The sequence below is a fragment of the Rhineura floridana genome, chromosome 3, assembly GCF_030035675.1.
Source record: "Rhineura floridana isolate rRhiFlo1 chromosome 3, rRhiFlo1.hap2, whole genome shotgun sequence".
Lineage (NCBI taxonomy): Eukaryota > Metazoa > Chordata > Lepidosauria > Squamata > Rhineuridae > Rhineura > Rhineura floridana.
In genome coordinates, this window is record NC_084482.1 from 10,068,649 (window position 1) to 10,083,324 (window position 14,676).

At 44.2% G+C, this 14,676-nt stretch overlaps 1 protein-coding gene across 15 annotated transcripts in view; it reads left to right on the forward strand.

Moving 5' to 3' along the window:
• The first annotated feature begins 1,958 nt into the window (after positions 1-1,958).
• The window catches only part of LOC133379316 (lysozyme C-3-like), a 37,973-nt gene continuing 25,255 nt past the window's right edge, over positions 1,959-14,676 (forward strand). The window contains exons 1-4 of one of the 15 annotated variants that reach the window (XM_061614344.1): positions 1,959-2,108; positions 6,716-6,862; positions 10,372-10,460; positions 13,514-13,551. In XM_061614344.1, coding sequence (XP_061470328.1) covers positions 6,742-6,862; positions 10,372-10,460; positions 13,514-13,551 — 248 coding nt within the window. In that variant the 5' untranslated portion in view covers positions 1,959-2,108; positions 6,716-6,741. The other 14 variants (XM_061614343.1, XM_061614345.1, XM_061614352.1 and 11 more) reach the window with 14 other exon arrangements.

Here is a 14,676-nt window from a genome sequence, read left to right on the forward strand (position 1 = left end):
CAGCCTGATTACATTTTGCCACTAGCCGGCCATTCATCTTTAATCGCAATGAGAGAGATAGAGGAAGGTGATCACTGTCTAGTCTATTGCCAACTGAAAAGTTCATTATTGAATTCAGAAGATGGTGCGAAATGATCGCATAATCGATCACACTACTTCCTCTATTTGAAATGTATGTATATTCCGCACAGGCATCAAGGGGGCTTAGGCCATTAAGGATGGTGAGATTATGACTGCCGGTAATGCGAATCAGACATATACCCAGATAGTTAATGCTGTGATCTTTGGAGGTTCTGTCTGGCTCAGGAACTAGATGTGCGTTAACTTCACCCCTCCATAGGTTAGAAGCCAGGAGGCTCTCATTGTTCTGGCCAATCCTAGCATTAAAATCCGCCAAGATAATTACCGGGGCTTTGGGAAATCGTGCCTCCAGCTCTGTAAGGAAATTATCTAGGTCCTCCCATATTTGCTCTGTAGATGCCTTAGAGGTGGCCGGGGGAATATAAACATTAATAAGTAAGAAAGATAGCGTGTCAAAGGTCAAATGGACAGCCATGGCCAAATTGTGGCAAGATGGGATCCTGTTACAATGGGCATTTAATGCTGTGGAGATCAGGATTGCTAACCCTCCTTTAGGGCGTCCCTTAGATAGAATTGGTTGTGGGACTGCAGGTAAGGATATAGAGTTAAAGCCATCAATATTTAGGTCGTTGGTATGCCAAGTCTCCTGTAAGCAGATTACATCCTGGTGTTTTAAGAAGTTGATAAAGTCTGGGACATTTTGTTTAGCAGGCCAGCCAGCTATGTTCCAGGACAGCATCCGTAATATACAAACGGTCAACGGTGAGGTGTTAGATTTACATGTAAGGTAAGTTGCCTCTAGTGTGGGTAGGTTATGCTGGGAGGGTCAGTGCAGCGTTTCAGTATGGTTCAGTAGGTTCATTCCTCCCTTGTGTGTTGCCCTGGAGGGTAGGCACGATTTCGAGGTTGTGGGCTGGGACAAGGATAGTTCAGTTGAAGAGTAGGACGTATCCGGAGTGGAGGAGGCAGGCACTTCCTCAGTGGAGCTCTTTAGTTGTTCCGTATCTAAAAGGAGTTGTATTAGACAGTATAGTTTATTAATAACCATACCTCTCTCCAGTTCTGTTAATCGAGGGTATAGATCCATCAATTGAATCTCTTCTGGTTCCAGCACCCCCAGTAAGGTCGAGAGGGATAGTGCCAGGACAGGTAGTGTGTCCGGCAAAGTTTGTTCTTTATGTTGTGGATATACAGGGGGAGGAGTTGCCTCTGTTTCTGTCTCTGAATATTGTGGACTCATTGAGCTTCCAAGGTGAGGCCAAAGTGGTTCTGGAGCTGCAGAATTGGTATAATAACGTTGTATCAAAAAGCCTCTACGATATAATTCTTCTCTTTTCCAAAATATCCGATTAGTTATTACCGTGGAATGTAATGTCACAGTTAAGCGCCATGTTCCAGGTCTAGTGGATACATTAATCATGGATTTCATATAATTGGTTGGTTGTCCAGGGTGTAAAATTTGGGCAAAACAGTTATCCAGATAGGTTATATTTGGAAAAGAGGGCCAGCTCCTTGTCATCCTAGAGTTATATGATAGTACCAGTTTCCCAGGCTGCAGAACCAGATTCCAAGGATGAGGCTGCATTTTAGTATAAAATGTCTTTTGGCTCTGTTGTACAGACAGTGAAGTAAAGCTCTCTTCGTCAGGAATAGGTTCGCTGAGAGAGCTCCCTCTAGGGTGTGAAGAGGATACTTCCTGGAGGTTGCTTGGTTTAGATGATAATGACGAAATATGCTCTCTCATAATGGAGGTCGGCTTTTGTGGTTCGAGTAATTTGAATAATGGTTTAAAGTCCATTCCCTTGGTTTTCTTACAATTCTTTGTTTGCGTTTCCTTTTCCCTCCCACAGGAAGCGACCTTCGGCTGCTGCTGTTTGTTCTTCTTCTTTCTTTTTTTATTATTAGCTGTTCCTTTTGCAGGCACCAGCTGCTGAGCAGAGCCAGGCGTGCTAGGACCCACCACCACAGGAGCTGGCTGCTCCAGATGGCCACATACAAACTGTGACCCCCAGGACTTCACCAAGGTGGTTAGTAGGCTATTAGTTTTATTAATGAAAGATTTGGTTAGTCTCAGTTCCTGTAAGATAATAAGTTGTCCATCTGAGTCTAATCCTTTATTATTTATTTATTTATTTATTTATTTATTAGGCTTATATCCCGCCCGACTAGCGATAGCTCTCTGGGCGGTGAACAGCAGAAAAATACAATAAATACAATAAGAAAAACAATACAGTGCAAAAATCCAATTAAGTTATATTAAGTTAAAAAGTACAATTAAAATGCTTTGGGAAAGAGGAAGGTTTTAACTTGGCGCCGAAAAGATGACAATGTTGGCACCAAGCGGACCTCCTCGGGGAGACTATTCCACAGTTTGGGGGCTACCACTGAGAAGGCCCTAGATCTTGTCACAACCCTCCGGGCCTCAGTGTGAGTTGGAACCCGGAGGAGGGCCTTCGTAGCAGAACGTAGTGTACGGGCCGGTTCATAGCGGGAGAGGCGTTCCGACAAGTATCGTGGTCCCGCGCCATACAGGGCTTTATAAGTCAATACCAGCACTTTGAATCTGGCCCGGAAGCATATTGGTAGCCAGTGCAAGCGGGCCAGAACAGGTGTTATATGCTCAGACCTTTTGGTCCTTGTCAACAGTCTGGCCGCCGCATTTTGCACTAGCTGTAGCTTCCGGACTGTCTTCAGAGGCAGCCCAACGTAGAGCGCATTGCAGTAATCCAAATGTGAAGTTACCAGAGCATGTACAACTGATGTAAGGTCCTCCTTACTCAGATACGGGCGTAGCTGGGCTACCAACCGGAGTTGGTAGAACGCATTCTGAGCCACCGAGGCTACTTGAGCCTCAAGTGAAAGGGAAGAGTCTAGAACGACTCCCAAGCTACGAACCTGCTCCTTTAGGGGGAGTGTAACCCCATCCAGGATAGGGTATATATCCATCATCCGATCAGAGAAACCATCCACCAACAGCATCTCAGTCTTGTCAGGATTGAGTCTCAGTTTGTTAGCTCCCATCCAGTCCATTGTCACGGCCAGGCAACGGTTCAGCACATCGACAGCCTCACCTGAAGAAGATGAAAAGGAGAAGTAGAGCTGCGTGTCATCAGCGTACTGATGACAACGCACTCCAAATCTCCTGATGACCGCACCCAACGGCTTCATGTAGATGTTAAAAAGCATGGGAGACAGAACTGACCCCTGCGGGACTCCATATTGGAGAACCCACGGTGTCGAGCAATGTTCCCCAAGCACTACCTTCTGGAGACGGCCCACCAAGTAGGAGCGGAACCACTACCAAGCAGTACCTCCAACTCCCAACTCTGCCAGCCTCTCCAGAAGGATACCATGGTCGATGGTATCAAAAGCCACTGAGAGGTCAAGGAGAATCAACAGAGTTACACTCCCTCTGTCTCTCTCCCGACATAGGTCATCATACAGGGCGACCAAGGCCGTCTCAGTGCCAAAACCTCTACTTCTCTACTACATCTCTACTACAGCTCTACTTCTCCTTTTCATCCTCCTCAGGTGAGGCTGTTGATGTGCTGAACCGTTGCCTGGCCGCGACAATGGACTGGATGAGAGCTAACAAACTGAGGTTCAATCCTGACAAGACTGAGATGCTGCTGGTGGACGGTTTCTCTGATCGGATGGTGGATACATACCCTATCCTGGACGGGGTTACACTCCCCCTAAAGGACCGGGTTCGGAGCTTGGGAGTCGTTCTAGACTCTTCCCTTTCACTTGAGGCTCAAGTAGCCTCGGTGGCACGGAATGCGTTCTACCAACTTCGGTTGGTAGCCCAGCTACGTCCCTATCTGAGTAAGGAGGACCTTACATCGGTGGTACATGCTCTGATAACCTCGCGTTTGGACTACTGCAATGCGCTCTACGTTGGGCTGCCTTTGAAGATAGTTCGGAAGCTGCAGCTAGTGCAAAATGCGGCTGCCAGATTGTTGACAGGGACCAAGTGGTCCAATCATATAACACCTGTTCTGGCACGCTTGCACTGGCTGCCAATATGCTTCCGGGCCAGATTCAAAGTGTTGGTACTAACCTATAAAGCCTTATACGGCATGGGACCACGATATCTGTTGGAACGCCTCTCCCAATATGAACCCGCCCGTTCACTGCGTTCTGCTTTGAAGGCCCTCCTCCGGGTTCCGACTCATAGGGAGGCCCAGAGGGTGGTGACAAGATCTAGGGCCTTCTCAGTGGTGGCCCCCGAACTGTGGAACAGTCTCCCTGAGGAGGTACGCTTGGCGCCGACACTGCTATCTTTTCAGCGCCAAGTTAAAACCTTCCTCTTTCCCAATGCATTTTAACTTAAGCTATTGATTGTTCATTTGTTGTATTGTTTTTAGACTGTTTTATTGTTATACGTTTTTATTGTATTATATTGTGTATTTTAGTATTTTTGTTGTTCACTGCCCAGAGAGCTTCGGCTAGTCGGGTGGTATAAAAGTTTAATAAATAAATAAATAAAACCGGGCCTAAAGCCCAATTGAAATGTATCTAGATAATTGGTTTCATCCAATAGCGCCTGGAGTTGGCCAGCAACCACTCATTCCAAGATCTTGCCCAGGAATAGGACGTTTGCTACTGGTCTGTAGCTGCTGAAATCTTCTGGGTCCAAGGAAGGCTTCTTCAAGAGTGGTCTCACCACTGCCTCTTTCAGATAGCTGGGGACCACTCCCTCTCGCAAAGAAGAATTTATCACCTCCTTGGCCCAGCCAACTGTCCCTTCCCTGCTAGCTTTCACAAGCCAAGAGGGGCACGGGTTGAGTACTGAAGTGGTTGCACGTACCAGTCCAAGCACCTTGTCCACGTCCTCGAGCTGAACCAACTGAAACTCATCCAATAAAACATGACAAGACTGTGCTCTGGACACCTCTCTAGGATCAACTGCTATAAATTGGGAGTCTAAGTCCCGATGGATGCATAAGATCTTATGCTGAAAGTGCTCAGCAAACTCATTGCAGCGGGCTACTGATGATTCAACCATGTCCTGAGGGCCCACATGAAGTAGCCCTCAGACAACCCTAAAAAGCTCTGCTGGGCGGCAAAGGGATGATTTTATAGTGGTAGCAAAATGTTGTTTTTTTGCCGCCCTCACCGCTCTCACATACAGTTTGCTACAAGCACTAACCAGCGCATAATTGGATCCGTCGGGAGTTCGCCTCCATTTCCGCTCAAGCCGCCTCCTATCTTGCTTCATCGCTCTCAGCTCTGGTGTATACCAAGGGGCTGTATGAGCTCTGCATAGGAGAGGGCGTGCAGGAGCGATCGTGTCAACGGCCCGGGTCATCTCCGCATTCTACAGATCAACCAGGGCTTCGACAGGAGCACCAGTCCTGTCAGCCGGAAAACCCCCGAGAGCCTTCTGGAAACCTTTATCTGCTTATCTGCTTTGGCATATAGTTGTCCGCAGATCAGAGACGTTTTAAAGGATTCCAGATCCAGGATTGCAGAGTTGCAAGGAATGTAGTGGTCACCCAGATTAATAGCGGCAATTAATCCAACTGTAGGGTTTCTGTTTACCCTGCTGCCGCTGTTTTATTGCTTTTTACTGTAGTCTTTCTAATACCAGCAGATGCTAAGCAAAAGCAGCTTGAATATGCTAAGGTCAGAGTTCCAAATAATAAAAGATTAAAACACATATTTGTTATAAGAATCTACTGTCTGCAAGAGCTTACAGATAAGCTTCTTACCAGAAGAAGAGCCTTGCCGGAAGTCACATTTTAATGATAGCTCATTAAAAATAATATCCTCCATATCTTGGGACAATGTTCAAAAGTCTGAAAACATGGTGCTCTTTCTCGCACACTTGCATTCACTAGGGCTGTACACAGGTCCCATGTCTCGCCCCGTGGCTCTGATTTTGAGGGTCTTTATGCCAACCTGCCCTTGAATGACCTCTGGACCACACTCCTGCCACACTTCATATTTGGTCCTGAATAAGTTTGGGGGCAGAGCTTCTGTTTAATTGCAGCACCCTGCACAATTGACCCCTCCACTGGACAGCTGTTCAGTGGGAGGTGATTCTGCACTGGTGATGTTGAGCAGGCGACTTTCTTTTAGGAAAGCCACTTGCATAGCATCCCTGTTGCCATGCAGAATTGCTGAGGGATGAATCCTGTGAGGTGGATTTCGATCAATACTGAACAAGTCTGACTGCCATTTTCCCTAGACAGGGGCTCACGTAGACAATAGAGAATAGTGCTGTTGTAGTGAAAATGTGCCAAGGACACTGATATTGCAGGAATGGAGGGAGGATGGATGGAACAGGGGGCAGAGCATCATTGTAGCATTGTAACATAAAATAAAGCAATGTAACTGTTGCCATGATTGTGACGGAGGTAAAGGTATATAACTGTCTGTAACTAACCACCATTTTGAGGAAGAGAGTTGAGTCCTGTACTCTACTCTGGCTAAGCGCTTAGCTAAATAAACAACCTTAAAACAGGCTTTGGCTTTATTATTAAGTCTCCTCAAAAAGAACTCAGTCGTAAATTCCACCACACCTGGAACACAAGAACATAGGAAGTTGCCTTATACTGAGTCAGACAACTGGTCTGTCTAGCTCAGTATTGTCGGCACTGACATGATTCTCTCCTTGTCCTATCTGGAGATGCCGGGGATTGAACCTAGGACCTCATGCGTGCAAGGCAGATGCTCTACCACTGCGTGACGGCCCTTAATGCTGGGCAGGAGGGAGGCGGCAGACAGGTAGGAAGCTATGGCTATTTTCTCCAGGAAGACACAGCTGGGATTGGAGGTAAGTCTTCAGCTTGCTTTCCTGCTCTGCCTACCTCTTCTTCTTGTCCTACATCACACCCCCAACAGCCACGGATTGCTCTGGGTCATCCAACCTATCCTGTCAGGATCCATGGCTGTCTGAACTGGACTCTGCCAAGGCCCAAATGCCTCCAAAGAGGCCTGATTTGCCTCAGGCCTCAGCCAAACACAGAGCACAGCCCTAGTGTCCACTATAAATACCCTCAACACACATATAACCCTAACACAGGAGTGAAGAACCTCAGGCCAAACGTGGCTTTCCAGGCCTATCTATCCAGCTCTCAGGACTTTCCCTGGGCCAGTTCCCCCTCACCAGGCCATGCCTTCTCTTCCCGGCTCTTCTCCGTGCCATTGTCAAGTGCTTTTGCCCAGCTTGAATATCTCAGCTCTTTCTAGAGTCCTCTGCTAACCAGCTGCAGGGTGCTGCTTCGCTTGCAAAGGAACTCCCTGCTGCCTGCAGGACTGAATCCTCTGCACACCATCTGGTGAGAGGAGGGTTCAGCCCTGCTTGTTCCTGTTCCATGAGCGCAAAGGAGCGCCTTGTAGCCCACAAAACTGAACCCTCTGCTCCCCATCCTGCTGGTGTCTGCTTCCTCAGCATGATCTCTGCAGGAGAACATGCTGGAGCTGCGACAACCCATCCCCTTAAAGCCCCAGATTGCTTCAGGCAGACCGACCCAACCCACAGTGATCCAGGACTGTCTCATCTCAATTTGGGCGATGTCATGGACTTGTGCCACCAGCCTGGCATGCAACACAGTCCCAGGATCCAATTTCCCACCCAGGGCAATTGATCCTGGCAAATGTCTTCCTTGTAGGGCTGAGGAAACCAACAACCACCCTGCAAGGTAGGTAGACTGCCACCACTCCTTAAACTGGCAACCATTCTGATTCAAGGGGAAACCCAGAGCCCAGAACTAGACCTGCCAAGGATTCCAAAAGACAAGAGCCAAAAGAGCATTTCTTGCCTTGGAGCCTTAGGCAATAACCAAATACACTGTAGTCTGTGGTTAGTTAGCCAAGGTACCAGATTCAGTGCCAAACTCATCCTGCAGTAAACAATAAGAAGTAGCTTTACTGAATAAAATATAAGTGCATAATTAATAGCAGCAAAATGGTTCCTTAAACCCACAAGAGGGACCAGGTAAAACACAGAGTTGAGTCACAAACAAAAATAAAAAAACTAACCATAGGTTGGGTAGTAGATGGAAATGGAATCCACACAGATAACCACCTATGGCAAGATGGAACCCAGGAGAACAAAAGCTAAAGATTTCACTCCTATACTTATGGAAAAGTCCCTAGTAACAGTCCAGAACTAATTAGCCAATCAGGGGGCTTTCTTGTGACGCAATACTTCTTCAGTCTTCGAGCCTAACTAGCATGTCCTCCCTGAATCTTCCCAGGCCTTGGGTCCTTGAGTACCAGGCCCTTAGCTGATAAGCAGGTGTGGTAGCGCAGGCCTTCTAATTAGCTTCAGCTGGGAAATGAAACTACAAAAATCATTGCTCTCACACAAAGGCCTCCCTTCAGACAAGATGAAATCCCACAATACTTCACCAACAGCCATTGTAAATTCAGGCTTTCTTGTCAGGGGAAACCTGGATCCATCCAAACTGGCCTGATTTGATGCAGGATTTGGGCTTTGGCTGAATCCGTTGCACAACCCTAGAAAGAAATTAACAGTTCTGGGGCTTTCACTCAACCATTTCTCTTATGTGCTCTTCCTGACATGTTTTAATGCAATATTTTGCAGAATGTTTTGATGCAATATTTTGCATAATATTTGATGCAATGAGGGTGTTTGCTTCATGGTGATGGAAATAACTGTTTTTAGAAATCCACAATAATAACCTCCTTTTCTTCCTGACAAATTTTTCAACTGCTTTCATAAGTGACATCACAAATTCCATTCAGTGTGCTAAGAGAGTTGTCCATGACCCCCAAGGGATGAGTGTCTGGTGTAGGGTTGCCAGATTCCTGGCCTGAGACTGATCCTGTATCTTTAGGAGAAGAGAAAGTCAGCCAAGTGCAGGTTTTCTTGCAGCACTGTAAGGGAAAAACCACAAGGTGGAATTCTTCCTTCCCCCTGCACAACTTTTAAAGATACAGAAGACCTCTTGGTTGCATTAACCCAATTGTTGCTGAAATAAGAATTAACCCAATTGTTGCTGAAATAAGAAGTGGTTCTTCTTTATTTTTGTTTTGTTTTGTTTTTGTGGTTTTAAAAATGGCAATCAAGAAAGTGGCTGAGAATCTGGAAGTAATTATGTTTCAGAAAATAATGGATGAGATTGAGATAACGAAACAAACCCTGCGACAGGGCAGTAAGGAGCTGAAAATTGAACTGAGCAAAATGACGCAGGAGCTTAAAGAAATAGGGGATCCTGTGAGAGAGGAGAATGAGATCAGAGATGAGAAAAGAAAAAATAAAGGGAAGATACAAGCCCTGGAGATTGGAACAAATGTGGAATTGGAAAAAGATCTGGAGTTTATGGATATTAGAAATAAAATCTACTGTTTGGAATTTAATGTTATCTCTGAAGAAATTAATGAAGATATTAGAGATAAAGTTATCAATGGCTTGGATAATTTTCTGGACTGGAATGACGTGATGGAGCTTGATATAGAGAAAATCTATGGAATTAACTGCAGCCATGTGACAATGGAAAAACTCTCAAGAGATGAGCCAGTGCATTTTGTAAAAAAGAAGAACAGAGATATGACTTTACAACAATATTTCAGCAACACATTCAGAATCGATGGCAAGAAAATATTTGGGATAGAGGAAATTCCCATCAGACTCTTATTATATGACTATGGCTATGATGACAAGATTATTATGGAATACTGATAATGGAAGATTGGACACTGAAATTACTGGACAACAGGACTATTGAAGATGGAAGATGGAATTAATATGGATAATGGAATAATGGCTATTGAAATTATTGGACTTAACAGATTTTGATGAGATGGATTAATCGATATGTTTATTTGGACTATGGTTATGACAATAAGATTATTATTATTATTAATGAGATGGATTAATCGACATGTTTATTTGGAGAAAAATTGATAGATATATTTCTTAAAGAATTGAAACCTCTCTTTGACTTTTTGTGGAAAGAATAAAGTAATGTTTATGAGATTTGATGATTAATTAAGATAACTACTGGAGGAAAGTGATTTTATAATATAATTTAAGAGACAGGATTGTTATATATTGTAGACCTATAACTGATCTGCGACAAATGGGAAGTCAACATTTTATTTTTTTGTTTAATCATTTTTGTTTTGTTTTGTTTTTTGTCTTTGAATGTTTTATGATTTTGTTTTGTTTGTTTTATGAAAATTTGAATAAAAATTATTGTAAAAAAAAAAAAAGACCTCTTGGTTGCCAGGCATAGCCTCCAAGAGGTCTTCTGTATCTTTAAAAGTTGTGCAGGGGGAATGGAGAATTCCACCTTGTGGTTTTTCTCATTACAGGGTGCAAGAACACCATTACTTGGCTGACTTTCTCTTCTCCTAAAGATACAGGATCAGTCTCAGGCCAGGAACCTGGCAACCCTAGTCTGGTGAGTTCTTCTCTTGCTAACATCCCATTGCTTTTAAGATTCGGTAGCACCAAGCTTTCAAATGGTGTGGCTGTACAGAGAAAGGTGGCTTTCACTATAGGCTTTTGATGGCTGGTGGCTATGAGCAGTTGGTATCTGTCTAGGTGGAGATTTAAGGAAACAGTTTGGGAATGGACTCAATGTGGAGCAGTGGTTAGAGTTTTGGATTAGGATCTGGAACACCAGAGACCAAATCCTGATTCAGCCATGAAGCTTGCTGGGTAACCTTGGTCCAGTCACCATCTCTCAGCCTAACCTACCTCACAGAGTTGTTGTGAGGATAAAGCAGAGATGGTAAGAACCATGTAAGCCACTTTCAGGTCCTTGGAGGAAAGAAGGGATATAAATGTAGTAATAAATGAACTGGAAGATGATTGGGATGGTTGTGGTACAGCAATTGCAAATATTTGTGGATGAAACAGATTATCTTGACCCATTCCAATCTGGGTTCAGGCCTGGTCATGGGACTGAATCAACCTTGGTTGTCCTGATGGATGACTATTATTGGAAGAAGGACAAGGGAGTGCAACTTTGTTATTCTTACTTGATGTCTCAGCAGCTTTTGATACCATTGGCCATGGTATCCTTCTGAGCTAACTGGTGAGCCGGGTATCAGAGGCACTGTTTTACAATGGTTCCGATCCTACCACCAAGATGGTTTTCAGATAATAGCATTGGATTATTGTCTTTCAGCCCCCTGGCAGTTGTGGTGTGAGGTGCTGCAGGGTACTATCTTGTCCCCAATGCTGTTTAACATCTATATGAAGCCTTTGGGAGCCATCATCAGGAGATTTGGAGCAAGATGTCAGCAGTAAACTGATGATACCGAACTCTATTTCTCTGTAACATCTGGATCAGGAGAGGCCGTGCAAACCCTGGATTGGTGCCTGGACTCGTGGTGGGCTGGATTAGGGCCAATAAATTAAGTCTGGATCCATCTATGTCGCTAGAGGCCCAGGTGACCTCAGTGGCTGGGACTGCCTTTTACCAGCTTCGGCTGGAAAGACAGTTGTGGCCATTTCTGGACTGGGATAGCCTGACTACCGTTGTCCATGCACTGGTATCCTCCAGGCTGGATTACTGTAGTGCACTGTATGTGGGGCTGCCCTTGAGGTTGGTCCAGAAGCTGCAGGTGGTACAATATGTGGTGGTGCGACTGCTCACTGAGGCAGGGTATCGCCAACATGTCACCCTGCTGCTGAAAGAATTGCACTGGCTTTCCATTAGCTACCAGGCCAAGTTCAAAGTTCTGGTTTTGATGTACAAAGCCCTGTACAGCTTGGAACCAGAAAACTTGAAATATTGTCTTACCCCTTATATACCCAGTCAATCATTGTGCTCTGCAAGTGAGGGCCTCTTGCAGATACCATCTTACCAGGAGGTCCATTCCACACAAAATAGGAAGCAGACCTTTAATGTTGTGGCACCAAAACTCTGGAATTCCCTCCCCTGAAATATTAGACAGGTCCATCTCTGTTATCTTTTTGGTGCCTACTGAAGGCCTTTCTCTTTCACCAAGCCTTTTAAGTAGAGACCTTGTCCCAGTCTGCGTCTGTGTTGGAAGGCTTTTTAAAGTGTTTCTAAAGCTTTTTCTTTAAACATGTTTTGTTTCAATATATTTTAAAGTCTGTTTTAAAGATGCTTTAGAGTGTTTTTAGCATTTTGTTTGCTTCCCTAGACTTCTTCTGGGACGAAGGGCGAGATGTAAATTTAATAAATTGAAGTGCAGATAGGATTGCAGTCTTAACCTTCAGAATACTTGTCTCCTCTATCTTTATTCTCTTATGGTAAAAAATCATGGGGCAATTTTTAGCAGAAATATGGCCTTGGGGGATGTTTTGAAGAACATACACACAAACACACATTTCACAGTGTCATTGAGTAGCACTGAAAATGCTTTATTTCTCCTTTTCATCCAGATCTTAAGTAGCATATGAGACCCTGAACCAGTATATAGTGTCAGTAATGGATTGGATGAGGGTAAATAAACATAGTTAATCAATACAAGACAGAAGTGTTGATGGTTCCAGGATAGGATGATCTAGGAGTAGGTATGAAGCCTTTTCTGTTTATTAAGCTTTTAGGATCTAGCATGGCTTCTGTACACCTAGATAGCAGGTATAGGCAGGACCACCTTTTTGTAGCTTAGCCTGCCAACCCAGCTGTACTCTCTTCAGGATAGAAAAGGCATAGACAGTATCAGCCATGCACTGGTAACATCCAGATTAAAATATGCTCTTTGCAGGGCTGCCTTCATACAGATGATTTGTTGAGATTCAAAATACTATAGCAAATAGAGTTGCCAGGTGAGAAGCATCCCAAACCCTGAGATTTCAGGGGTGGATCCTAGTGATGTCATTGGGGCATACCCTATTGTTGTCATAGGAGGCAGTCCCTAGTGATGTCATTAATCATGATACATTAAGCATTAACCACACTTGCTTGGAGCATACCACTCAAACAAAAAAAAATTCTCTGATTAGAAATTAACATAGAAATCTTAGCTAACGGAGGGTGTTTCCAGGTCCAGCTGAAGTGACAGGATCATTCCTTCTTACCAGTTTAGAGAGCCTGGGTAAGGAACATTTAATCTAGCCTACTTGCTTCTGGCAAGAAGGGTTTAAGTGCCCTCAGGCCAGTCACCAGAAGACCGTTGAAGGAAGAAAGCCTAGTGTTGTGGAGTTGTTAGATTGGAGCACTCAGGAGTAAAGATGGATGCCCTGGAAGGCTGCAATTCTAAACACACTTACTAAGCCCCATAGAACTCAATAGGACTTACTTCTGAGTAGATATGGTTTGGATTGTGCTGTTGGTAAAGCTTGACTAGGGATCCTCTGCAAAGATATCCATATCGAAGCAGGGTTGGCAACCCCCTGCCTGGAATGCCCTGCCCGTACCTTTTAACATGGCTGCTCCAAATTTCTTTACAGATTTGACCTTTCACTTCAGAAAGAGGTCAGAGAAATGAATAAGAGAGTAAGATGATTCTCTACCCTTTTCTGTCTGCCTTGTAGACTGCTATCAACTCACTTTGGCAGCCAATCCAATTCCAGTGAGTAACTGACAGAGAGAAAACACACATGGTTTGATCTACCTTCACAGACAGCAGCTTGGGAACAACAACTGCAGCCATGCTTCCCAATATGTGAATTCTCTTTTACCATTATTGGGCAAGAAACAAACCATCATGCAAATAACAAGGTGCATCATTAGTGGGTTTAAGGGGGTTGAGCTGAGCACATGGAACCACTGTTGTTGCTTCTATGGATGTAAGGGATATTCTATGGATAAGACCCCAAAAATCTGGAGTCCCCGGGTAAATACTGGACACCTGGCAACCCTAGTAGTAACAGAAGTTGGGGGGCAGCGGCTCACATTTTAGTTTATATCTTTTGAACCAGACCACCTGTTCTTGTTGTTATGTGCCTTCAAGTCAATTATAACTTATGGCGACCCTATGAATCAGTGACCTCCAAGAGCATCTGTCATGAACCACCCTGTTCAGATCTTGTAAGTTCAGGTCTGTGACTTCCTTTATGGAATCAATCCGTCTCTTGTTTGGCCTTCCTCTTTTTCTACTCCTTTCTTTTTTCACAGCATTATTGTCTTTTCTAGTGAATCGTGTCTTCTCATGATGTGTCCAAAGTATACTAACCTCAGTTTCATCATTTTAGCTTCTAGTGACAGTTCTGGTTTAATTTGTTCTAACACCCTATTATTTGTCTTTTTCATGGTCCATGGTATGGACAAAGCTCTTCTCCAACACCATATTTCAAATGAGTTGATTTTTCTCTTATCCACCTTTTTCACTGTCCAACTTTCACATCCATAACAATGTGTATTAGGTTTTTTGGTCTTTATTAGTCATTAAGACTACAACTCTTTGTTTCTGCTGCAAGAGACTAACATGCAGTTCCCCTCCCATTAGTTAGCTAATGATTTATTATTATACTTTAAAAACTGTATTCTTTTCAGATGCATACATGGGGTTTTTTTGACTGCCTGTCTTAATTTTACTCCATTGAAAATGAAAATGAGAAGGTTTTTCCACAGTTGTTCTGTGAGGTTTTCTTCTTTTTGCAATAAATTTAACACACCGTTATCATATGAGTAGTCAACCGAGAATTGCAACATTTCTCTTTTTTTGCTATTGCCACACCCACACCCACACACCCCT